Genomic DNA, 26,723 nt, shown 5'->3' with positions numbered 1-26,723 from the left:
GGGCAATGTAGCGAACTACCAGGGCCACGTAGCAGACTACCAGGCCAACGCAGCAATGCAGCGGACTACCAGGGCCACGCAGAGGACTACCAGGGCCACGCAGAGGACTACCAGGGCCACGCAACGAACTACCAGGGCCACGCAACGAACTACCAGGGCCACGCAACGAACTACCAGGGCCACGCAGCAGACTACCAGGGCCACGCAGCAGACTACCAGGGCCACGTAGGTAACTTCTAGGGTCACATACAGTAAGAAGCCTGGAACAGTTATTCTCAATCCAAAACAGCATTACTCAAAACTGAAGCATGCAAAGTCCATGTCTACACACATACGCAGACTTCACCGCTCGCATGCCAAGACTATGATAATAAGGGTTAATATTTGTATTCATAACATGAAAACTTGTAAAACTCTATGGAGAGAAAAAAAAACTAGCAACCGTTTGTGAACACAAAGGACAATAAATTCTAAAACTTAAGAAAACCTTGTCCGTATTAGTTATGACATTAAATTGAACTGCTACAATCTCTCCAGCGATAAACACCCTCAGTATAAACCACAGATATAGAAGCAGAGGGTATTTCACAAGCTGACAGAAATGAGCTTGCTGATGTTCACAACTAACCAAATTCCCTTAGATTTCCAAATGTCCTGATCCAGTCAAACAAGAACAATATGGCTGAGTTTATCAATCTTAGGCCAGATATATGCAGAAGACATTCTATAATTACTGGTATGTTAAATATTTAGTGCAACATCAAATGGCAAATTGATGCAACCAGCATTGTGAAATAGCCTCTAGGAAGGGAAGAAAGCCTTGCACGGAGAAGCCAATCCAAGACAGTATGCTGGGTCGTGTTTATTAGGGCAATAACTGAAAACATTTAGCAACGTTTTTACAGGAAAACAAAAATGTAGGTTTCTTTTTGGACAAGTCCAGGTGACCCCCCCCCCCCCGTTTCAGTCCAGTATCTTCCATTTGGTGCCTAATGAACACCACCCAGGACAGTATGCTGGAGGTATATTTATGCAAAGTATCTCAATCACACATAGCAATTCTGACAGTTTAAAAATAACAGTATCATAAAACACGGCAATATGGAAATGCTCTATTCTTTAAGTTTATGGCCAACGGTCATTCATTTATCCTTTCTCTAGTTTCAGCTACGGATTCCCCCAGGAAATTAATATTCAGGACAGTTTTATAGAATATAGAATCATATGCATGTCATCAACAGCCATCACATCTAACATACACTGTCAGGACTTTATGTACTCCCATGCCCAATGTTCAACAACCCCCCACAACTTTATCCCAGGATATATTTGAACGCTTGAAACTAAAATATATATGCATGTACAATATACAGGTGACAAAATAAAGGAAAAAACAAAATAACGTGTTTTAGTCAGGCGTTGGGCCACCATGAGCCGGCATAGATTCTACAAGTGTCTGGAACGCTATTGGAAGGATGAGACACCATTCTTCCATGAGAAATTCCATAATTTGGTGTTTTATTGACAGTGGTGGAACACTCAGTCTCGGGCACCGCACCAGAATCTCCCATAAGTGTTCAATTGGGTTGAGACCTGGAGACATGGTATATGGTTTACATCATTTTCATGCTCATCAAACCATTCAGTGACCACTCATGCCCTGTGGATGGGTGCATTGTCATCCTATAGGGGTATAGCCATGGTAGCCAAAATAATGGCCGGCCCAGCATTTTTATACATGACCCTAATTATGATGGGATGTTCATTTCTTAATTAACTCATGAACCACACGTGTGGAGGCACCTGCTTTCAGTATACTTTGGTGTACTGAAGTGTTTCCATTATTTTGGCAGTTACCTGTATATACTTCTGTGGTCATAAGCGCTATGTATTTGGGACAGTGGATTGGCTGGAATATCGGTCAAAGCAAAAACATCTCTGGATCATTTTGATAAGGGAACGGAGGGAGAATTCATACAAGGAGAGAGTTCAAACAGATGTAATGGACAGATATGAAAGAGAGACAGACAAAGGGAGGTTGTGTGTTGAGGATGGAGACAGCGAGAGAGAGTCCTCAAAGGTCTCTATCCCTGACCTCTGCCCGGCGGGATTCTGTTCTCCCGTTCTGATCCCTGCTGTCCTGCCGCCGCTCCGAGGATCCCCTCTTCTTGCTTCGCTCCCGTGAACGTTCTCTGGAGGAGCGATCGCGATCCCTGGACGACCTGGAACCGTAAACACTGTCTCGTTACACACAAATCTGTGTGTGTGCGCGTTTGTCGTGTGTATATATTATGATAAGAAGCTTTATTATTATTAAGTGTGCACTTGTTTAAGTAATAAGATGGAACGTGTGTGTGTGTGTACACTCCTACTTGTGTCGGGAGCTGGGCTCGTGGCTGTGGCGGGCGCCCTTGCTGCGGGATCGGCTGCGGTGGCGTCGCCTCCTCTCACGGTCCCTGGAGCGCGAGCGGGAGGAACGCCGCTTCTCCCGAGATGAGGAACGGGAACGGCGTCTCCTACGGTCGCGAGAGCTGGACCTGCAGCACGGACCCAGAGAAGTGTTTTATACAGCAATAAACTAGGAGATAGTGTATTGAATAAAGTTCATGTGGCAGTAGATGGCTGGTGGCCCATACTAACCTTCTATGTTCCCTGCTCCGTTCCCTGCTCCGTGATTTGGTCCTATAAAAGTGACAGAAACCAATTGATGAGATACCACAGGGAAAATATCTGCATTTGTCTCCACATACAGTACATGGATTTTCCAAGAAGTGCTGCCATCTGCCTACATCAATTTCATGATTTTTGCCAAGTTAAGACCCACCTCTTCTTCATCCTCTCCTCCTTCTCTCTCTCTTCTCTCCTCTTCAGGCGGTCCTGGTTCCTCTTCTCCTGCTTTTCCAGGACGGTTTTCTGATAGAAAATGTTCAGCAATGACATTAGCCTCAGTGTTCACATTAAAATGTCTTATGTTAATACATTCTAATGTCAAAAAGAATGTTCTTGCAGCAAAATTTAAATTAATTCCAAAAGGGAGATGTTTCCAGTATTTTCATCAAAAACAAAGTCCCTGTGGAATGCTCAGAAGGGGAAAGCAGTCAAAATAAAAAATAAACTTTTGAGGATTATACTTCCACATCTCGCTAGGTGTATTCAGTAACCTATTTGGTCTGAGGTGGTTCAGAGCATACCTTCAGGGCTTCCAGTTTCTCCCTGATCTGGATGAAGCCCAGATGCAGCTTCCCGCCAAAGTGGTCGGCCAGGCGACGGTCGTTGTCGTGGAGACCCAGGTAGGCCGAGCACACTTCACAGACACGAAGCTTCTGCTGCTGGAAACTGGAGGCAGGCATGGAGTTTCTGTACTCCTCCTGAGAAGGACAAAACCGAAGAGATGGAGAAAGATAATGAATCAGGATAGGAAAGAAGGGGTTTCGAGTTCAGTATGGCAAAAACTAAGTGAAACAGGATGGTTCCACCTTGTCCAATAAGAAAATATTTAATTTTCCATTCCAAAATGTTTTTGCAACATTGTGCCCTACTGAACACGACCCAGGTCTACATAAAAAAAAAATCTAATTGTATTGGTCACATACACATGGTTAGCAGACAGATGTTAAAGCGAGTAGAGAAATGCTTGTGCTTCTAGTTCCGACAGTGCAGTAATATCTAACAATTCTGCTACATCCACCTAATACACAAATTTAATGAAAGGGATGGAATAAGAATATGTACATATAAATATATGGATGAGCGATGACCGAACGGCATAGGCAATAGATAGTATATAATACAGATAATACAGTATATACACTTTTTTTTATATTACCTTTATTTAACTAGGCAAGTCAGTTAAGAACAAATTCTTATTTTCAATGACGGCCCAGGAACAGTGAGTTAACTGCCTGTTCAGGGGCAGAACGACAGATTTGTACCTTGTCAGCTCGGGGGTTTGAACTTGTAACCTTCCGGTTACTAGTCCCAACGCTCTAACCACTAGGCTACCCTGCCGCCCATACGAGATGAGTAAGACAAGATATGTAAACATTATTAAAAAGTGGCATTATTAACGTGACTAGCGATCCATTTATTAAAGTGACGCATTCAGTAACCCATTTGGTCTGAGTTCCGTATTCAGTAACCTATTTGGTCTGAGGTGTGCTAGTTTGATGGAAAATAAACATGCTGTGAGTAAAACAACCCCTCCTCCTCACCTCAGCATCCCTCTTCCTGCTGCGAACTTTCTCCACTTCCTGTAGGACCTTCTGGGCCTCATCCACATTCCCCTCGGCACCCAGCTGCTCTGCCTTGGCCAGGAGCTTCCCAATCTCCTCGTTCAGCTCGTGAACCGTCTCTGCCTGGAGAATAACAAAACAAGTCAACAACAGCATAAAATGAGTCAAAATCAGAAAGTTTTCAACAACATGTCATCCTTACACTCCACAATAAGATTCAGTGAACAAGGTTCATCTTGCCCTCACCTTTTCAGCCACCTCAGCACTGATCTCGTCTTGGGTCTCAACCAGTCGTTTCTTGGCCAACTCTGTTCTCCGGTCGCAGTCGGCAATGAAAGACTCCAGGTGATCCACAGCCTATTGCCGACAATAGAAGAGTAAACTCCATATAAGTCAATGGAACAGACTTCTGCACTGGTAAAATGAACTTGGAGAAGTACAACTTACTTGCCCGAGGAGATAAATTAAGTTGTTTTTAAATCAAGCCAACTGTGGATATCACTTACGTCAAGCTCAAAGAAGAGGTCTCTCTCCTTGGAGGCAATTTCATAGTCGGCCCGGAGTGCCAGGTCGTGGGTCTTTGCACATTCTCCCAGATCCATACGCTGTTGATGAAGTCAACGTTAGCCAGTCAAGACACAGCCATAGATCCAGTCTGCAATGAACTACTTTAGAAGTCACAAAATATTCAGAATAGATTAACCACTATTACTGTCTACACTTCAACTGCTGATTCAATAATTACATACGGGTAACAGAAATTAAATTAAATGTTGCACGGAAGAATGAAAGTGTAAACTGCAATAAAATGTACATATTTTCACAGTAGGGTTGTAACAATACCAAAATTGTACTAACGATGTGATACCAGGCCAAAAGCCTACTTGTGATTGGGTCCCAATGAATGTAGGAAGGAATATACAGTACCAGTCAAGTTTGGACACACTTACTCATTCTAGGGTTAGTCTTTATTTGTACAATTTTCTACATTGTATAATAAATAGTGAAGACACCAAAACTATGAAATAACACATATGGAATCTTGTAGTAACCAATTTTTTTTTAAACATATCAAAATATATTTTATATAAACTCAGCAAAAAAAAACATCCACTGTCAACTGCGTTTACTTTCAGCAAACTTAACATGTGTAAATATTTGTATGAACATAAGATTCAACAACTGAAACAAACTGAACAAGTTCCACAGACATGTAACTAACAGAAATTGAATAATGTGTCCCTGAACAAAGGGGGGGGGGGTCAAAAATCAAAAGTAACAGTCAGTATCTGGTGTGGCCACCAGCTGCATCTCCTCCTCATGGACTGCGCCAGATTTGCCAGTTCTTGCTATGAGATGTTACCCCACTCTCCCACCAAGGCACCTGCAGGTTCCCGGACATTTCTGTGTGCGTGTGTGGGGGGGGGGGGGCACCTAGCCCTCTCCCTACGATGCAACAGGTCCCAGACGTGCTCAATGGGAATGAGATCCGGACTCTTCGCTGGCCATGGCAGAACACAGACATTCCTGTCTTGCAGGAAATCACGCACAGAAAGAGCAGTATGCTGGTGGCACTGTCATGCTGGAGGGGCATGTCAGGATGAGCCCGCAGGAAGGGTACCACATGAGGAGGACGTCTTCCATGTAACGCACAGCATTGAGATTGCAGGCAATGACAACAAGCTCAGTTCGATAATGCTGTGACACCGCACCAGACCATGACGGACCCTCCACCTCGATCCCGCTCCAGAGTACAGGCCTCGGGGGTAACGCTCATTCCTTCGACGATAAATGTGAATCCGACCATCAGCCCTGGTGAGACAAAACTGCCACTCGTCAGCGAAGATACTTCTTGCAAGTTCTGTCTGGTCCAGCGACGTTGGGTTTATGCCCATAAACCGGTGATGTCTGGTGAGAATCTGCCTTACAACAGGCCTACAAGCCCTCAGTCCAACCTCTCTCAGCCTATTGCGCACAGTCTGAAAACTGATGGAGGGATTGTGCGTTCCTGGTGTAACTCAAGCAGTTGTTGCCATCCTTTACCTGTCCCGCAGGTGTGATGTTCAGATGTACCAATCCGGTGCAGGTGGTGTACGCGTTACGCGGTCTATCACAGCGAGGACGATTAGCTGTCTGTCCTGTCTCCCTGTAGCGCCGTCTTAGGCGTCTCACAGTACAGACATGGCAATTTATTGACCTGGCCACATCTGCAGTCCTCATGCCTCCTTGCAGCATGCCTAAGGCACATTAACGCAAATGAGCAGGGACCCTGGGCATCTTTCTTTTGGTGTTTTCCAGTAGAAATGCCTCTTTAGTGTCCTAAGTTTTCATACCTGTGACCTAATTGCCTATTGTCGGTAAGCCGTTAGTGTCTTAACGACTGTTCCACAGGTGCATGTTCATTAATTGTTTATGGTTCATTGAACAAGCTTGGGAACCAGTGTTTAAACCCTTTACAATGAAGATCTGTGAAGTTATTCAGATTCTTACAAATTATCTTTGGAAGACAGGGTCCTGAAAAGGGGAAGTTTCTTCTTTTTTTCTATCTTCAAAGTAGCCACCTTTTGCTTTGACATTCTCTCAACCAGCTTCATGGGGTAGTCACCTGGAATGAATTTCAATTAACAGGTGTGCCTTGTTAAAAGTTACTTTGTGGAATTTCTTTCCTTCTTAATACGTTTGAGCCAATCAGTTGTGTTGTGACAAGGTATGGGTGGAATACAGAAGATAGCCCTATTTGGTAAAAGACCAAGTCCATAAAAGGGTGGCTACTTTGAAGAATCTCAAATATATTTTGATTTGCCTAACACCTTTAAAATTACATGTGTTATTGTTTTGATGTCTTCACTATTATTCTACAACGCACAAAATAGTCAAAATAAAGGAAAGCCCCTGAAATGGGTAGGTGTCCAAACTTTTGACTGGTATTGTAAATGCATAATAGTCTGCATTTTCATTGTGACAGTAAGGTGACAGCCCACTAGTCCTATATGAATCCATCTTTACCCTACTCTTCAGACAACTTTACACACAGCCTACACACTCTTCCCAAAAGTTAGGCACCAAACATAATTTAAGAAATCAGAAAAATACTGACTTGATTCAGATTTATCTTACATTACATTGATATGGCATATGAATCGTACCTTTAGAGCATCTGAGCAGACAATCTATGCATTTCCTTTTTTCCTGTGCCATCCACTTCTGTGCATAGCTACGGTATCATGTTAGCTAGCTAGCATGACTAAACATGATCATTATCAAACCAAAAACTTGCAGCCAGCGACAAGGTTTATAAAATTAAATAAAACATGCGCCAATTCGCAGTAGAAAGGGGAGACGGTAGCTCTGGCAATATGGGGCATAACTCTTGAGTTTGGGCTAGATACTCGTGGATTTCAGTGATGTAAAGGCACAAGCATGGCTGTCACTGTGCTCTACTTTTCCACTATGGCTGTGGTACTTAGAGGCTATGTGACAACGAAGCCTAGTCAGACTGGCCTGCTTGTTCTTACAGGCGAAACTAAAAGATACGTATCCACTTCGCTCGCACTGCAAGATGCGCTAATATTTTAAACAAATGTAACAGAAACCCCATCCCAGCTCACCATCGCGACTAAATAACATTTTAAAACTGATGGAGAGGTGCAGAAGGAACCGATGGAAAGAAGCAGCTAAGGAGGCTAATGGCTGGTTAGGGGATGCGGCTGGCTGCTCACAGCTGTCATAGGTGATATTGGATGAAGCACTCATTCTGATATGCCGGCACACTCCGAACTCTGATATTCTATTTGTAGGACGCCTAGGGATGCATTCGGTGCTCAGTCATTGATTTTGAGAGAAGGTAGTGGTCACACAGGGAGGAGATATGGTCGTGCCTCTTCTATAGCTCAATGGGTGCACACAGAAGTATAATTGAGATGCTTTTGGCAGACTGCAGTACCCTAGTTGGCCTTCAACTGGAGTTACTCAATGAGAGGGGGCAACACTGAGCTAGCGTGTAACATCACTTCCAGGAGTAGCTCAAACTTCGTATGTTATGTCTTCCATGAGACGCGAACATAACTGACTTAATTTGGCTTCAATGTGTTATTGAGTCTTCACATAGGAATAAATGATGCCATGTGATCGATGGCTTTGTCCATTCATATATACACAGTGTACAAAACATTAAACACCTTCCTAGTATTAAGATTCATCCACTCTTTTGCCCTCAGAAAAGCCTCAATTCGTTGGGCCAAGGACTCTAGGTGTCCTTGGCCACAGTTGCGTTAAGTTGGCTAGAAGTCCTTTGGGTAGTGGACTATTGTTGATAGACACAGGAAACTGTTGAGTGTGAAAAACCCAGCAGTGTTTAAGTTCTTGACACAAACCGAAGCGCCTGGCACCTACTACCATACCCTGTTCAAAAGGCACTTAAATCTTTTGTCTTGCCCATTCACCATCATAATAGTACACATACACAATCCATGTCTCAATTGTCTTAAGGCTTAAAAAGCCTTAATATCTTTCACCTGGTCAATCTGTCAGGAAAGAGCAGGTGTTCATAATGGATTTTGTACACTCACTGTAGTAATTGGTAGCAGATGTATTGTTGGCCGCTAGTTTACTCCAATGGAGGGGGGCATTACAAATGATGCAAACAATTATTTTGGGTTCAATCTGCAATATTGAAGCTGATCTACCCCCCCCCCACAAAAAAAGAAAAAGATCTGTCCTTCATTCATTGCTATGATCATTGATCTCCGAAATATATATATTTTTAAATTCTAAGAAGGTATCCCTTCCTTTATGTGCCCCCAAATGTTTAGCTAGCTAATGAGTTAACCACTTATAAAGCGCCTTGTTCAATCATGTTAACGGCGCGTAAGTGGTTTCAAAATGGCTGTGACATGGTATATGCCCCTAGAATGGAGAATTTAAATACAAAAAAAATTACAAAAAAATAAATTGCCAGTAATAACCGTTCAAAAGAAGTTTGGGCTAGCAAAGCCTAATCATTACAATTATTGTCTGGGTGTTTTTTTCCTTGGAGCTTCCATATAAAAGTGTAGGAGCATAGAAGACTAACATGATCACACTTTAGAGCCCTGGAGGCAGAGAAAGCGAAAGTAGGGGTGCAGCAACACACCCTGGTTTGCAGCAGCACCCCCTGGTTTGCGCAACCTTGAAGTTCAGATGGGAACAGTAATAATAACTGAAGTCTGGACACTGACTGCAGGCTTATATGTAGACCATTAACTCCTGCATAATTAAGTTTATTGCAGTAAAAGGACCCACCAATTGTTAATTTGGCTCAGGAACAAGAGTAGAGAAATATGACTTCTTTCTTTCAGCATCTTGAGAGAATGTGAATGTACGGATAAGGACCGTTGTGTAGCCTAAACGTGATCATTTTTTTCAGCGACATAAAAGCTGACAGTATTTAAGTTGATCTTGGATACATGAATTACTATCAGAAACATGGTGGATCATTTTCACAGCTTTTCATTTCTTTAAAACTGGTCAAACTGATGACATTCAGTCATTTTGTATGTACAATGCCTTCAGAAACTATTCATACCCCTCGACTTAATCCATATTTTGTGTTACAGATGGAATTCAAAATTGATAATTTTTTCCCCTCATCAATCTACACACAAAACCCCATCGCAAAGTGAAAACATGTTTTTCGAATTCAAAACTTTAACTAGGCCACTCAATGTGGTCTTGATAAGCAACTCCAGTGCACATTTGGCCTCGTTTTAGGTTATTGTCCTGGTGAAAGGTGAATTTGTCTCCCAGCGTCTGTTGGAATGCAGACAACCAGGTTTTCCTCTGGGATTTTGCCGTTGCAAAATTTTGCCTTTGATTAGCTCTTCCATTTCTTTTCATCTGAAAAACTCCCTCGGTCATTGACAATGACAAGCATAACATGATGCAGCCAATGTGTATTTTTCCAAATACAGTGCATTTGGAAAGTATTCAGACCTTTCCCCCTCAAATCTACACACAATACCCCATAACGACAAAGCGAAAACAGTTAACATTTTTGCAAATGTATTAAAAATAAACAAATACCTTACATAGGTACTCAGTACTGCTATGAGACTCAAAATAGAGCTCAGGTCCATCCTCCTTCTATTGATCCTCCTTGAGATGTTTCTACAGCTTGGAGTAATGTGGAAAAAGTCACGGGTCTGAATACTTTCCGAATGTACTATATGTAAATGGGGAAGTGTGTATAGATGCGCGTATAGAGATACATATATTTGCTACTGCCGAACAAAAATAACAATATTGGTTGACCAACAGCCTATCGACCAAACAATCAACCAGTTGACTAATTGGGGTCAGCCATAATTTCTTAGCCAATTTCTTTTGCAGTTTTACTTTAGTGCCTTACTGCAGGTTAGTATTGTGGAGTATCTACAATGTTGATCTATCCTATCACAGCCATTAAAAACTCTGTTTTAAAGTCACAATTGGTCCCATGGTGAAATCCCTGAGCAGTTTCCTTCCTGTATCTATTTAGTGACTGGGTGTATTGATACACCATCCAAAGTGTAATTAATAACTTAACCTAGGGCTGGGCGATATGGCAAATCAATTACCACGATATCAAATAATGTATAAAAGGTGCATGTCTGCACCAGACTCAATAATGCCTGAACAAACCAAAGGATTAATGTTTCTTATTTATTGTCAGAAGTAGAACTCCACTTTTTTGTAAAGTGGATTGTCCACCAGTCCAGTGGATTGGTTTCACGGTCAGCATCAGTAGACTGAAGTTTGCAGCGGAGTTCCTTTTCCACCAGCTGGATTTCAGTAAGACCTGTGGTAGTGGAGCATGGCTTTTTGAAAAAAAAAATGCCCAGAGACTCTTTTTAGCTGGCAGTTGTGGTGAAACAGCAGCAACGTCTCCCTGTGCTGGGCTTGGGTTTTCATGTCCGCCATTGACTATCTGTATGACAGTTCTTGTTCGTGTTGATTTAAACAGAGGGTCGACTAACAAGGTTATGTCCAGGAGGTCATCTGTGGCTAGGTATTCATATTTCTCATTCAGATAGTCCATGACTATTGTTTTGATGATTTGGGTGAGCACTGTTTCATGACATCTGTATTGAACAGGTGTAGTTCCAGCTTCAGGTAAGACACGCTGACATAAAGACTCAACAGACAGAGCATTTATGAATTCTAGGAATGGGGTCAATGCCTGGTTGATGATGGACTCAAGATCATCTGTACCTGTATAGGTGGGAGTTAAGTGCCGGGTCTTATAGTCACTGGACAAGACCTGCGAAATGGCTTTCTCCTGCTCCAGTACCCTCCTGCACCATCTTTTGACGTGATCCCCACCTGATAGGTGACTGTCACCAACTTTTGCTGGGGTAGGTTGCGTTCCTTTGAGCAACTGCCAGGTATCTGTTCCTTTTTCCACAAATAGGGAAAGGCACCTACCACTTTCTTACACACTCCAATTGCTCGATCTACCCGTTTGTCTCTAACCACTCTCTCTAAGAGAGTAACCACTAAGATATTTTAATAAAAATGTTAAAAATCACAATTCTCTCTTTAGTTATGTAATATTTTACTTAATCAGTTGATGAAAAAAAAAAATGCACATTTAGTTTCATCTTACCAACCACTTCAAATATACACAATTGACAAGGTTACTTACCATTGGCCAAGTGCAGACAACATCCAAAACTTTGCATTCGGGTCCATTTGTTGATTTGAGCGGCATTCGCCGCGTTCACGCCCCTATTTGTTGTAATGCAGACCTGTCTGTCTTGACTGAGTCCCCAGGAGGTGAGAGCGTGCGTTAATGCTATAGCTTCAGCCATTTGGTTGTCGGGAAAGTATGATGTTTGAAGGCATTTATTTTGAAGATTCCACTCTGTTAAAATAGCGGATAGCGAGGCTCTAGGAGTAGAAATATATGTCAAATCTGTTGAGCTGTTCCTCAACGCTTTCCCGACACTCGTCGTAGAGTTTAGGCAGTGCAGTGTGAGAAATGTTTGCGGCCAGGGACCACGTACCTGGGGTAAATTAAATTGATAAGCCTCTTGAAACCTTCCTTTTCGACTGTGCTAATTGGTAGCATGTCCTTACAAATGCTATTATGCATTGTATTGCTGAGGTCTGTCTTCTCAATGTTTGCTTGTAGGGCATAGACGCTGTCAGTGTTGACTGAGTCGGGCAAACATCACTAGATTGGCTGGTGCTTGAGGGGCGTTGATCAATACCGTGACAAACTCAAAGTTCCTGCATGTTCCAAAAAGTTATTTTGCTTCAGACGGTGAAAAAGGTTCGTCGTATTACCAGAATTGGTAGCCACCGGTCTACGCCACAATTTGCACCGAACATTGCTCTTCTCTTTGTCGGACTTCAAAAAGCAAAAACAAAATTACTGAAACATTTTAACCCTTTATCAATAATTTCTTCGTTGGAAGCTGCTCCTCCTCCATGGCTATCAATGCCACTGTTTTCACCTACACCACTCATTTTTCGAGGTTAATAGTGGCTACTTCATCCCGAGGTGCTAAGTTTTTTTTAAGTGGGCGTATACCTCTCCACGTGCATAGTGTCACTTCTCCAGACGTTCCTAGCTGTGTCAGAGGTGAAATGGACTGCTGTACCTAATTATTCTATATCGACATTATTGAAAATTAATCAAAACCTTTTTATTTAGTTATTGAGGGAATTAATTACCTCTATTGATATATCACCCAGCCCTATCTTAACCATGTGCAAAGGAATGTTTTTTTTTACCCATCTACCAATAGATTAATTTTTACCTTTATTTAAACAGGTAAGCCAGTTAAGAACAAGTTCTCATTTACAACTGCGACGTGGCCAAGATAATGCAAAGCAGTGTGAAACAGAGTTACACATGGAATAAACAAAAATACAGTCAAACACAATAGAAAAGTCTCTATAAAGTGTGTGCAAATGAAGTAAGATTAGGGAGTCAAGGCAATAAATAGGCCTTAGTGGCGAAATAATTACAACTCAGCAAATAAAACACTGGAGTGATAATGTGCAGAAGATGGATGTGCAAGTAGAGATGCAAAGGAGAAGAAAAAATATATCAATCAATGATCTATAAGCTGCTCTGATAGCTGATGCTTAAAGTTAGTGAGGGAGATATGAGTCTCCAGCTTCAGTGATTTCTGCAGTTCGTTCCAGTCATTGGCAGCAGAGAACTGGAAGGAAAGGCGGCCGAAGGAGGAATTGGCTGGGGATGACCAGTGAAATATACCTGCTGGAGCGCGTGCTACAGGTGGGTACTGCTATGGTGAACAGTGAGCTGAGATAAGGCGGGGCTTTACCGAGCAAAGACTTATAGATGAACTGGAGCCAGTGGGTCTGGCGACGAATATGAAGCGAGGGCCAGCCAACAAGAGCATAAAGGTCGCAGTGGTGGGTTGTATATGGGGCTTTGGTGACGAAACGGGTGGCACTGTGATAGACTGCATCCAGTTTGCTGAGTAGAGCGTTGGAGGCTATTTTGTAAATGACGTCGCCGAAGTCGAGGATTGTTAGGATAGTCAGTTTTATGAGGGTATGTTTGGCAGCATGAGTGAAGGATGCTTTGTTGAGAAATAGGAAGCCGATTCTAGACTTAATTTGGATTGGAGATGCTCAATGTGAGTCTGGAAGGAGAGTTTAGTTTAACCAGACACCTAGGTAGTGGGGCAATAAAGTATTTAGTCAGCCACCAATTGTGCAAGTTCTCCCACTTAAAAAGATGAGAGGATTGTAATTTTCATCATAGGTTAACTTCAACTATGACAGACAAAATAAGATTATTTTTTTCCTCCAGAAAAATCACATTGTAGGATTTTTAATGAATTTGCAAATTATGGTGGAAAATAAGCATTTGGTCAATAACAAAAGTTTCTCAATACTTAGTTATATACCCTTAGTTGGCAATGACAGAGGTCAAACGTTTTCTGTAAGTCTTCACAAGGGTTTCACACATTGTTGCTGGTATTTTGGCCCATTCCTCCATGCAGATCTCCTCTAGAGCAGTGATGTTTTGGGGCTGTTGCTGGGCAACACGGACTTTCAATTCCCTCCAAAGATTTTCTATGGGGTTGAGATCTGGAGACTGGCTAGGCCACTCCAGGACCTTGGAATGACTCTTACGAAGCCACTCCTTCATTGCCCGGGCGGTATGTTTGGGATCATTGTCGTGCTGAAAGACCCAGCCACGTTTCATCTTCAATGCCCTTGCTGATGGAAGGAGGTTTTCACTCAAAATCTCACGATACATGGTCCCATTCATTCTTTCCTTTACACGGATCAGTCGTCCTGGTCCCTTTGCAGAAAAACAGCCCCAAAGCATGATGTTTCCACCTTCATGCTTCACAGTAGGTATGGTGTTCTTTGGATGCAACTCAGCATTCTTCGTCCTCCAAACACGACGAGTTGGGTTTTTACCAAAAAGTTATATTTTGGTTTCACCTGACCATATGACATTCTCCCAATCTTCTTCTGGATCATCCAAATGCTCTCTAGCAAACTTCAGACGGGCATGGGCATGTACTGGCTTAAGCTGGGGGACACGTCTGGCACTGCAGGATGAGTCCTTGGCGGCGTAGTGTGTTACTGATGGTAGGCTTTGTTACTTTGGTCCCAGCTCTCTGCAGGTCATTCACTAGGTCCCCCGCGTGGTTCTGGGATTTTTGCTCACCGTTCTTGTGATCATTTTGACCCCACGGGGTGAGATCTTGCGTGGAGGCCCAGATCGAGGGAGATTATGTCTTCCATTTCCTAATAATCAACTGTGGGAGCAATTTCTTCAAACCAAAATGCTTACCTATTGCAGATTCAGTTTTCCCAGGTCTACAATTTTGTTTCTGGTGTCCTTTGACAGCTCTTTGGTCTTGGCCATAGTGGAGTTTGGAGTGTGACTGTTTGAGGTTGTGGACGGGTGTCTTTTATACTGATAACAAGTTCAAACAGGTGCCATTAATACAGGTAATGAGTGAAGGACAAAGGAGCCTCTTAAAGAAGCAGTTACAGGTCTGTGAGAGACAGAAATCTTGCTTGTTTTGTAGGTGACCAAATACTTATTTTCCACCATAATTCGCAAATAAATTCATTAAAAATCCTACAATGTGATTTTCTGGATTTTTTTCCCCTCATTTTGTCTGTCATAGTTGAAGTGTACCTATGATGAAAATTACAGGCCTCTCATCTTTTTAAGTGGGAGAACTTGCACAATTGGTGACTGACTAAATACTTTTTTGCCCCACTGTATTTGTAGTTGTCCACATATTCTAAGTCAGAACCATCCAGAGCGATCGGTTGAAGAGCATGCATTTAGTTTTACTTGCATTTAAGAGCTGTTGGAGGCCACGGAAGGACTGTTGTATGGCATTGAAGCCCGTTGGGAGGTTTGTAAACAGTGCCCAAAGAAGGGCCAGAAGTTTACAGAATGGGGTCATCTGCTTAGAGGTGGAGCAGAGAAAAACAGCCGCAAGAGCGACATCATTGATGTATACAGCGAAGAGAGTCGGCCTGAGAATTGAACCCTGTGACACCTCCATAGAGACTGCCAGAGGTCTCGACAACAGGTCCCTCCGATTTGACATACTGAACTCTGAGAAGTAGTTGGTGAACCAGACGAGGAAGTCATTTGAGAAACCAAGGCTGTTGAGTCTACCGATAAGAATGAAGTGATTGACAGAATCGAAAGCCTCGGCCAGGTCGATGAATACGGCTACAGTGTATTGTCTTTTGTCGATGGCAGTTATGATATCGTTTAGGACCTTGAGCATGGCTGAGGTGCACCTATGACCAGCTTGGAAACCAGATTGCATAGCGGAGAAGGTACGGTGGGATTCGAAATGGTAGGTGATCTGTTAACTTGGCTTTCAAAGACCTTAGAAAGGCAGGGTAGGATGTATATACGTCTAACAATTTGGGTCTAGAGTGCCTCCCCCATTGAAGAGGGGGATGACCACGGCAGCTTTCCAATCTTTGGGGATCTCAGACAATACGAAAAGAGGTTGAACAGGCTAGTAATAGGGGTTGCAACAATTGTGGCGGATCATTTTAGAAAGAGAGGGTCCAGATTGTCTAGCCCTGTTGATTTGTAGGGGTCCAGATTTGGCAGCTCTTTCAGAACATCAGCTATCTGGATTTGGGTGAAGGAGAAATGGGGAAGGCTTGGGCAAGTTGCTGTGAGAAGTGCAGAGCTGTTGACCGGGTTAGGGGTAGCCAGGTGGAAAGCATGGCCAGCCGTAGAAAAATGCTTATTGAAATTCTCGATTATCGTAGATTTCAGTGGTGACAGTGTTTCCAAGCCTCAGGGCAGCTGGGAGGAGGTGCTCTTATTCTCCATGGACTTTACAGTGTCCCAGAACTTTTTGGAGTTTGTGCTTCAGGAAGCAAATTTCTGTTTGAAAAAGCTAGCCTTTGTTTTCCTAATTGCCTGTGTATATTGGTTCCTAACTTACCTGAAAAGTTATATATCGTGGGGGCTATTTGATGCCAATGCAGTGCGCCACAGGATGTTTTTGTGCTGGTCAAGGGCAGTCAGGTCTGGAGTGAACCAAGGGCAATATCTGTTCCTGGTTCTAATTTTTTGGAATGGGGCATGCTTAATTAAGATGGTGAGGAAAGCACTTTAAGAATAACCAGGCATCCCCTTCTGACGGAATGAGGCCAATATCCTTCCAGGATACCCAGGCCAGGTCGATTAGAAAGGCCTGCTCGCTGAAGTGTTTTAGGGATCATTTGACTGTGATGAGGGGTGATTGTTTGACCACGGACCCATTACGGATGCAGGCAATGTGGCAGTGATCGCTGAGATCCTGGTTGAAAACAGCAGAGGTGTATTTAGAGGGCAGGTTGGTCAGGATGATCTTTGAAGGTGCCCATGGTTACGGATTTGGGTTTGTACCTGGTAGTTTCCTTGATAATTTGGGTTAGATTGAGAGCATCTAGCATAGATTATAGGATGGCCGGGGTGTTAAGGACATCCCAGTTTAGGTCAACCTAACATTACGAACGCTGAAGATAGATGTGGGGGCAATCAATTCACATATGGTGTCCAGGGCGCAGCCGGGGGCTGAGGGGGGTCTATAACAAGCGGCAACAGTGGGAGACTTATTTCTGGAAAGGTGGATTTTTAAAAGTGTAACCTCAAATTGTTTGGGCACAGACCTGGATAGCATGACAGAACTCTGCAGGCTAACTCCATCCCCTTTGGCAGTTCTATCTTGTTTGAAATTGTTATAGATGGGGATGGAAATTTCTGAATTTTTGGTGGCCTTCCTAGGCCAGGATTCAGACACGGCTAGGACATCAGGGTTTTGGCGGAGTGTGCTAAAGCAGTGAAAATAATTAACTTAGGGAGGAGGCTTCTAATGTTAACATACATGAAACCAAGGCTTTTATGGTTACAGAAGTCAAGAAATGATAGTGCCTAGGGTATAGGAGTGGAACTGGGGGCTCCAGGGCTTGGGTTAACCTCTACATCACCAGAGGAACAGAGGAGGAGTAGAATAAGGAAACGGCAAAAGGCTATAAGAACTGATTGTCTAGTGCGTTGGGGACAGAATAAAAGGAGACAAATTTCTGGGTGTGGTGGAATAGATTCAAGGCATAATGTATAGACAAGGGTATGGTAGGATGCGAGTACAGTGGAGGTAAACCTATGCATTGCGTGATGAGGCTTTGCCTCCGGAGGCATCAATTAACATAGATGAGGTCCCCGCATGTGTGTGGGGTGTGACGAAAGAGCTATCTAAGGAAATTTGGGTGGGACCGAGGGCGCTACAGTGAAATAAAGCAATAAAAACTAGCCAAGACAGCAGTAGACAAGGCATATTGACATTAGAGGCATAAAGCAATCACAGGTGTTGATCAGGAGATCTAAGACAACAACGGATAAATGACAAAGAAAGGGCAGAGCGGTCAGTTAGATACATACAGGACCTGAGTTCGGGGCTGGGGCCAACAGGTAGACAAAATGAGTTAACGTGTTATTGAAACAGTCCAGGGGGAATCAGCTGTGTACCCGAGTGATCATAGGGTCAAGAATAGCAATAGGTGAGACAGGGTGCTGTACGGTATTCACTACTACACTGGGCGAGCCGGAGACACAGCATTCAGAAAAAGCTGACAGGCCGGGGCACGTAGATGGTTCTGCAGCGATATCGTAACAGAATAGCCCGTTGAGACCACATCGGGCAATCTCGTCGACAGTCCAGTCGTGATGGATCGGCAGGGCTCCGTGTCAACAATAAAGGGTCCAAGCCAATTGGCAAAGGAGGTAATTGTAGACCTAGAATAAGTTGGTCTACAGGCCTCGCTCGAGGCTAGCTGGTGCTTGCTTAGGGACAGAGGCGTTAGCTAACAGTAGCCACTCATTTTCAGCTAGCTAGCTAGGAGTATTGATCTAGTGTAATAATCCAGAGCAGCAGGAATCCAGTGATATGGTAGAGAAAAGCAGTCTGCTCTGGGTTGATATCGCGCTGTGCAGACTGGCAGGTGATTGTCTGAGCTAAGGCTGGCTGATTCCAGGGAAAAGAGGCGAGAACAGCTAGCTGTGACTAACAAAGACTAGTAGCTAGTTAGCTCCTGATGGAAGTTCCAGTTATAAGGAACAAAAATAGCAGAGCCGAACCGCATTGGGTGAGGCGGGTTGCAGGAAAATATATTTAGTTTGTAGATAGAAGTGAGATGAAGATATGAAAAAAGACCGGCTATTTACAAGATAAGACAAAGACAGATATACACGTACTACTGCGCCGCAATTTTAGATTAAAATTGTTGCCCTTCTTTGAGAGGCATTGTAAAACCTCCCTGATCTTTATGGTTGAATCTGTGTTTGACATTCACTGCTTGACTGAGGGACGTTACATATAAATTGTATGTGTGGAGCACTGAGATGAGGTAGTCATTCAAAAGTCATGTTAAACACTATTATTGAACACAGAGTGAGTCGATGCAACTTATTGTATCACTTGTTAAGCACATGTTTACTCCTTAACTTACTTAGGCTTGCCATAACAAAGGGATTGAATATTTATTGACTTAAGACATAGCCGCTTGTCATTTTTAAATAATTTGTAAAATATTCTAAAACCATAAATCCACTTTGACATTATGGAGTATTGTGTGTAGGCCAGTGACACAAAATCTAAATTTAATGAATTAAATTCAGACTGCAACAACAAAATGTGGAAAAAGTAGAGGGGCGTGAATACTTTCTGATGGCACTAAAATCTTCCCGGTCCCTAAATGTCTTCGCTTCCACAAGAGAAGCAGAAATGCATGAGAAAACTTTTCCAATGTCAACTAGATTATTGATGATGCATTCTTTCATTCTATCGATGTAGGACATTATTCTGGTTAGCAAGGCTTTATTTAGTATTCTAGCGCAACAAGACAAGTTCACTAACAAAAAGCCTACCAAATGTAAGAAATTATAAGCAGAAAAATACCCTAAACAAGGCTTTAAAGAAATATTTATTCCCTGCACTCCCTGTCAAAACGTATTGCGCCGACCCTGTCTGGAGGAGACAATGGAAGAAGAGTGCGCTTCGTCTACTTACAGTTCCGGAGAGGATGTCGTGGGGACAGCAGTTCAGGAGATGGCTTTTGCAGACCCTCTCATCAGTGAATTTGACCCTCTGCCGCGTCTCATCCCCTGAAACAGTACAAAACCAACAGTTAGAAAGACCTCACATACTCATCCACTAGAGCGAGGTATCCAATGCTTTAGCATAACTATGTGTGCCCATATTAGGGTAAAGGGGCATAGACTTGACCATTTTTACAATTGCATCTTGGGAATCTCCTTATTGGGGTGATATGAACAGATACATTGAGCTACAATGTATCATACTGACAGAATGTGTGCCTTTGGACAGTATTCACGACATCCACTTGGGGCCTGCGTGGCGTGTCCCTAATGGCTTGATGTATTTTCTGCTGTGAATTGGAGGCTTACCTTACCAGAGCCTCGAAACTACATGAATAATGTAATAATATAGGCTTACGTTTGGCTAAGACTCAGAATGACTTTCCACTCTCCTGTCTTTCTGAAAGCACTTGTTCAACTAAAGAATGTTGGCCTATAGAAAAACAACATGGTAGTAAGCTTACTGTATGGGTGTTATGATTGACATGGACAGATTCATCAGGCTACCTTGGTCTCATGGCATTGTCATTCAGCTTAAATGGGCTGCCTGTGCCACTGTAACAGATGTTACTGTGTCAGCTAGATCTTCTAACTTCAACAAAACAAAAGGCCCCTAAAAAAAAGATTTGGCTCAGCCTATAGTTGGCGCCAACCAAGTCCTTGGCACAAATGCAACATAGTAAATAATAAAACCAAGAAGGGAAAAAAATTGTAGTTTTATACACACTGCGAGCTGCAACATATACTGTACCCATCTGCATCTTCAAGACCTCAGCTGCAGAATTTTAAACCCACGGTAGAAAAGTATAAAATGGGAACTGTTTTCTTGCCCATACCTGTAGTAAGGAAGTTGATATGAATGACACACAAGTCAGATTGTATTGCTTGATAATAGATGTCTTGCTTGACAATAGACATCTAAAGCTCCTTGGCCTTCAGTGCAACCAGACAATGTCTTAGTTCAGGCTGCATGTACTACTTCCAAATTGTAATTCAAAGAGTCATTGAAGAATTTAATATCCTTGTTGTGATGCTAAAAAAAGTACAACAACTTCCGGAAAGCAAACAATTGTTTGGATTACTATTGTTCATAACAGCTTTAAAAATCATGTGACTCACGGCTCGATGAACATGAGGCTTTTCTGCAACTCCTTTGCAGATTGAAGTAGGCTGGCAAAGATACACTGAACCTTTATGAATAAAATAAAGGGGCCACAATTGTTCAATTTGTATGCAACATATGTCGGGAAAAATTTGAATTCATCTCAACACTCACACACAACCCCACTCGACAAACTCACTTTGTTAGTCTGATTAAGCCCAAAGAAGAACCATGGATAAGTCAGTTTATCCGACTTTACGTTACCATTGTAGACATGACATCCTTACTAAATGGCGGCTGTTATGTTTTTAATGTTTGTATCCTTGTAGCCAGATACGTCATTTACTATGGAAGTGGTGCTTCTACAAATGCTACACAATATAGTAGATACAGTGCAAGGTATGACTGTTTTAAGCTCATGTCAATGAACACAAATATTGTGGTAGTTCTACTTTCAAGAAATGAGTTTACTATTTGCATCAGCTTTTGTTGTATTTCCAACATGATGTGTTCTTATTTATAATAGAATTAATATAGTGTGTTTGTTAAACACCAAAGGTTAGAGTCCAGCATCTAAAACATTTCTTAGATCACACTTAATTTAATCAAGTCCAAAACGTATTACTGGTTAGATATACTTCATATTTTTGATGAGTTACTTCTAGAGATCATGTCTTGTTAAACATTGTTTTATGCTTTAGATGATTTGCCATTTTAACCCACATTCACAGGCATTGTGGTGGAGCTAGAGCAGCAAGCATTGTAGGATGTTGCATTTGCTTCTGTCATTAAGGGTTGTGTGTATAACCTTGTTGATGGGGGTATTAGGTGGTCTCATCTTCAAACGTCAATTTTCCCAACAGTTTTGATATCCAGTTATCATGATCCATTACACCTCATAGCACAACAAACTGCTTAATACTAACGTAGAAATATACTTTTTCACACATGCATATAACATTGTGTAATAGTGGCATAGTGTAAAAATGTTTGACTACACACAATATTCTAAAAACCAGAGTTACATGGCAAGTTCTAATAACTTAAAATTCTTAAGTTAATCGAAAATATTATGAAAATGTAGCTATAACATGAGTTTTATCCCTGATTTTTCAGGGACCCCTTAAACTCTGAGGCCCACTGGGGCCCTATAGTTGAGAATCACTGATCTAGACGGCTGGTCTATCAACGATTAATGGCGTAGTAGACGTCATTAGCTATGGATACAAACATTAAATCGTGAAACAACAACTAGGCCGGGACCAAATCATGAATGAGCTCCTTTTGTGTCACACAAACGTCCTCTTGTACGCCATTCATTAAAGGTATGCCCATCTGACACACGACACAAAAACTAGTTTGCTAGGCTAACTGCAAGCCACACTGGCTCCATCTTTTAGCTAGCACGCTAACAAGCTAGCCACCGCCTTTTTGCTACTCACCGTCCCTCGCAGTCCCCATTAGTTGATCGAGCAAAGCTCTCATTTGAGCTTGAGCCGACATTCCTGTGGGTAAATTGTTTAAAGCTTCTCCACAACACAGACGATAACACAGTCTATGGAGGTGTATCCTATATTATTGAGGAAATATGTTTACTCTTTGGACAGGCTTCTTCAACGATCTCGCCAGGCCCCTCTTTCGCAGTTGAGGAAATGACGACACCTTGTACTATTGAAAACACGCCCATATGCTAGAATTTGCCAATTGGAGTGTCGGTTGGTAAGAGAACTAACCAATCACAGCCACTTGAACGCAAGTTAGCTCATTTCACGTACATATTTTTATTTTTATTTAATTTTTTTTACCTTTATTTAACCAGGCAAGTCAGTTAAGAACAAATTCTTATTTTCAATGACGGCCTGGGAACAGTGGGTTAACTGCCTGTTCAGGGGCAGAACGACAGCTATAATCAGAGAGGAAGAGGTGAAACGAGAGGTAATCACTCTCGCCCAAATTTGTCCAAAATAAAACCAATGCAATTTCAATGGGTTTATTTTAGACCTAAACTTGTCGTCTTCCTTCCCGCAAGGGGAGAACGACTGCCCCCCATAGTATAGCTCAGTGCTGCCCCCTCTCATTGAGTCCACGGAAGTTCAAGGCCGACCGCGGTACTGCAGGCGTTGTTAGCAGAAAACAGGATCTGAATGTAAAAATTGCAATCTTCGCGTGAATAAAACAATGTTTCAAAGACAATCTTGGTACCAATAATTGCTTATAATACACCAGATGTATTGTCCTTTAACAGCCTGCAGTATCCCAGTCGCCCTTCAACTTGAGTTACTCAATGAGAGGGCGCAGCACTCATCACACACTCATCACTCATCACAGTCAAGGAGGAAAATGGTCCCAATAGTTTATCCACCATTCATTTTTCCACATAGGACATTTTAGAAACACTTAAAATAAGAGCTGTGTTTTGTGTAGGCTTTCCCTGGCATGACGTTTTGATAACAATGTAAATCTCTCTTGGACAAGGTGACTATTATTAATATATGTGGCTCTATTTACTCTCAGACTCAAGACTACAAATCCCTGCAAGCTCCAGCACGTACTCTCCAGTTGACACCTTTGCTAACAGGTATTATGTCAATTTAAAACTTACACTAGACAGTTTACAGAATTGTCAATTTAATGAAATTGGCACCATTTCCTTGTTTGACCTCTAGGTTTTATGGGTATTATGAGTCATACTGTGGTTCTCTGTTCGAAACTGCTGCGAACTCAGAAATCTCTAACTTCTGATTTCAGTGCATTCCATAAAATATTAATCCCAGCCGGAGCTAGTTTTTAAAAATCCAATTTCACAGTTGTTTTGAACGTTCATCCAACTTTGAATTCCAAGTCAGATTTCCAACCTGAAGATCACTTGACATCATGACTTGACCTAGTTTTGTTCAGATTTCCCAGCTGCCTTGAATTCTCCATTATCATCACAGATGATCCATTATATCACAGTCTCTAAACCCAGAGGCACAACATCGCAAGACTTCCGTGAACGCTTGCGAAACAGACCAGGTCAGGGTTTGAAAAGTGAATGAGAATTAAAAACGTATTATCTAGAAAAGGAACAACCTAAATTTGAGCCCATGTTTTAAGTAGTTGAACATGTTATTACTCAAACCTTGTGAAAGTGACAAACTGAAAGGTATTCATTTTTGTCAAAAACAACTTTATATCAAAGGTGTGCCTTTGATTTGTGTTAAAGGAATTAAATTGCTCTATGTTTTATAATACCCAATTAAAATTAAACACTCTGTCAATTCATAAGGATTTGTAATTCCCTTATTCTATAATGATAGACAGAGCCCAGTCTTAAAATCAGACAGCAGAGTTTATTCAAGAGAGTACTCCCACAATACAGGTTTACCACAGGTTATAAACTGAAAATGACGTCCTTAGTTCCAGCCCCAATCCGTGCCATCTCCGTTCCAGTACAAAGGCTGTATCTCCAGCCTTCCCACATCCGCCTCCCTACCAATTTAATATAATTTACGACTCAAGGCCTTCTCGTGTAGATAAGCATTCAAATAGCAGTCTGAAGATTTGTACCAAGGAACAGACAGTCATTGTTCTAACATTTGACCACATTCACACACACATTATTTTCAGTACTGGGATCAAGAAAGAAAACTCATACATATACAGAATAGTATTCGGATTAGTACATATACAGTAACATACTAGTATTCTGATTAGTCAGTCCTGATTGAAATGTATACATAATTAGTCATCATTGATAAAAAATTCCCTTTGACAATTTGACAGCCTACACATACACAGCTTGGCACGAGACGACTGTTCGAGCCGATGACATGAGCTTTGCTAGCCAACGTCGGCATGACATTGCCTACAAGTGTGATCGGGGATTTCTAACGGAGAAGCAATTTTAGCCTTTGATTATATTGACCAGACACCAAGGGGTCGCTCTAAAAATGGAAGGCAGTCAGGATGAGACAACATCAAGTGGGATCATTCTAGCCAATGTGGGGGCTGAAGGGGGCTGAATAATTTTGCACGCCCAATTTTTCAGTTTTTGATTCGTTAAAAAAGTTTGAAATATCCAATAAATGTCGTTCCACTTCATGATTGTGTCCCACTTGTTGTTGATTCTTCACAAAAAAATACAGTTTTATATCTTTATGTTTGAAGCCTGAAATGTGGCAAAAGGTCGCAAAGTTCAAGGGGGCCGAATACTTTCGCAAGGCACTGTATATATATATATATATATATATATATATATATCTACAGTTGAAGTCGGAAGTTTACATACACCTTAGCCAAATACATTTAAACTCAGTTTTTCACAATTCCTGACATTTAATCCGAGTAAAAATTCCCTGTGGAAGGTCAGTTGGGATCACCACTTTATTTTAAGAATGTGAAATGTCAGAATAATAGTAGAGAGTGATTTATTTCAGCTTTTATTTCTTTCATCACATTCCCAGTGGGTCAGAAGTTTACATACACTCAATTAGTATTTGGTAGCATTGCCTTTAAATTCTATAACTTAGGTCCAATGTTACGGGTAGCCTTCCACAAGCTTCTCACAATAAGTTGGGTGAATTTTGGCCCATTCCTCCTGACAGAGCTGGTGTAATTGAGTCAGGTTTGTAGGCCTCCTTGCTCACACACATTTTTTTGGTTCTGCCCACAAATTTTCTATAGGATTGAGGTCAGGGCTTTGTGATGGCCACTCCAATACCTTGACTTTGTTTTCCTTAAGCCATTTTGCCACAACTTTGGAAGAATGCTTGGGTTCATTGCTCATTTGGAAGACCCATTTTGCGACCAAGCTTTAACTTCTTGACTGATGTCTTGAGATGTTGCTTCAATATATCTACATAATTTTCTTGCCTCATGATGCCATCTATTTTGTGAAGTGCACAAGTCCCTCCTGCAGCAAGCACCCCCACAACATGATACTGCCACCCCTGTGCTTCACAGTTAGGATGGTGTTCCACTGCTTGCAAGCCTCCACCTTTTTCCTCCAAACATAACGATGGCCATTAGTGCGGCTTGGTTGGGTTGTGTATCGGAGGACGCATGACTTTCAACCTTCATCTCTCCCGAGCCCCTGATGAGACAAGATAGTAGGTACTAAAAAACAATTGGATACCACGAAATTGGGGAGAAAACAGGGTAAAATTCACACAAAAAAAAAAGTTATTCAGCTGCACCATCGAGAGCATCCTGACCGGTGCATCACCACCTCGTATGGCAACTGTTTTGCATCTGACCGTAAGGCGCTACAGAGGTACAGTACATCACTGGGGCCAAGCTTCCTGACATCCTGGACCTAAATACCAGGTGTGTCAGAGGAAGATGCCAAAAAATTGTCAAAGACTTCAGTCACCCAAGTCGTAGACTGTTCTCTCTGCTATCGTACGGCAAGTGGTACCTTAGCACCAAGTCTAGGTCCAAAAGGCTCATTAACAGCTTCTACCCCAAGCCAGAGAGGGGAGGGGACTAAGCACGCACCTCTGAGGGTAGATGGCAGCATTCGCGCAAAACTGAAAGTGCGAACCACCAAATTTAACGATGGCAAGGTGACAGGGAACATGGCAGAATACAAAGAGTAGTTGTTCCCTCTGCAAGGCAATCATACAGGTAAAATGTCAATATTTTTTAATTTTTTATTTCACCTTTATTTAACCACGTAGGCTAGTTGAGAACAAGTTCTCATTTGCAACTGCGACCTGGCCAAGATAAAGCATAGCAGTGTGAACAGACAACACAGAGTTAC

General features: G+C 42.2%; 1 protein-coding gene across 1 annotated transcript; it reads right to left on the bottom strand.

The window, feature by feature from the left end:
• Window positions 1-837: 837 nt before the first annotated feature.
• Window positions 838-22,628, bottom strand: LOC135523972 (putative RNA-binding protein Luc7-like 1). The gene is made up of 10 exons (XM_064951028.1): window positions 22,423-22,628; window positions 19,790-19,884; window positions 4,739-4,837; window positions 4,479-4,589; window positions 4,212-4,355; window positions 3,192-3,368; window positions 2,825-2,913; window positions 2,641-2,682; window positions 2,373-2,537; window positions 838-2,222 (listed from the first exon to the last, which is right to left on the bottom strand). Exons 1-10 carry the CDS (start codon window positions 22,481-22,483, stop codon window positions 2,075-2,077), a joined length of 1,131 nt encoding a protein of 376 aa, XP_064807100.1. The 5' UTR covers window positions 22,484-22,628; the 3' UTR covers window positions 838-2,074.
• Window positions 22,629-26,723: the final 4,095 nt, after the last annotated feature.

Source organism: Oncorhynchus masou, chromosome 31 (assembly GCF_036934945.1).
Source record: "Oncorhynchus masou masou isolate Uvic2021 chromosome 31, UVic_Omas_1.1, whole genome shotgun sequence".
NCBI classification, from domain to species: domain Eukaryota; kingdom Metazoa; phylum Chordata; class Actinopteri; order Salmoniformes; family Salmonidae; genus Oncorhynchus; species Oncorhynchus masou.
The sequence above is the reverse complement of the archived record's forward strand: the minus strand, read 5'-3'. Positions and strand labels throughout refer to the sequence as shown.

What these genes read in the sequence shown, in the direction of transcription:
- LOC135523972 (XM_064951028.1), bottom strand. Translation starts at nt 22,483, where the DNA reads ATGTCGGCTCAAGCTCAAATGAGAGCTTTGCTCGATCAACTAATGGGG. An exon ending in ACGACATCCTCTCCGGAACT is followed by an intron (nt 4,838 to 19,789) that starts GTAAGTAGACGA and finishes CTTCATCAACAG; the next exon opens with CGTATGGATCTGGGAGAATG. An exon ending in CGGAGCAGGGAACATAGAAG is followed by an intron (nt 2,538 to 2,640) that starts GTTAGTATGGGC and finishes TCCGTGCTGCAG; the next exon opens with GTCCAGCTCTCGCGACCGTA.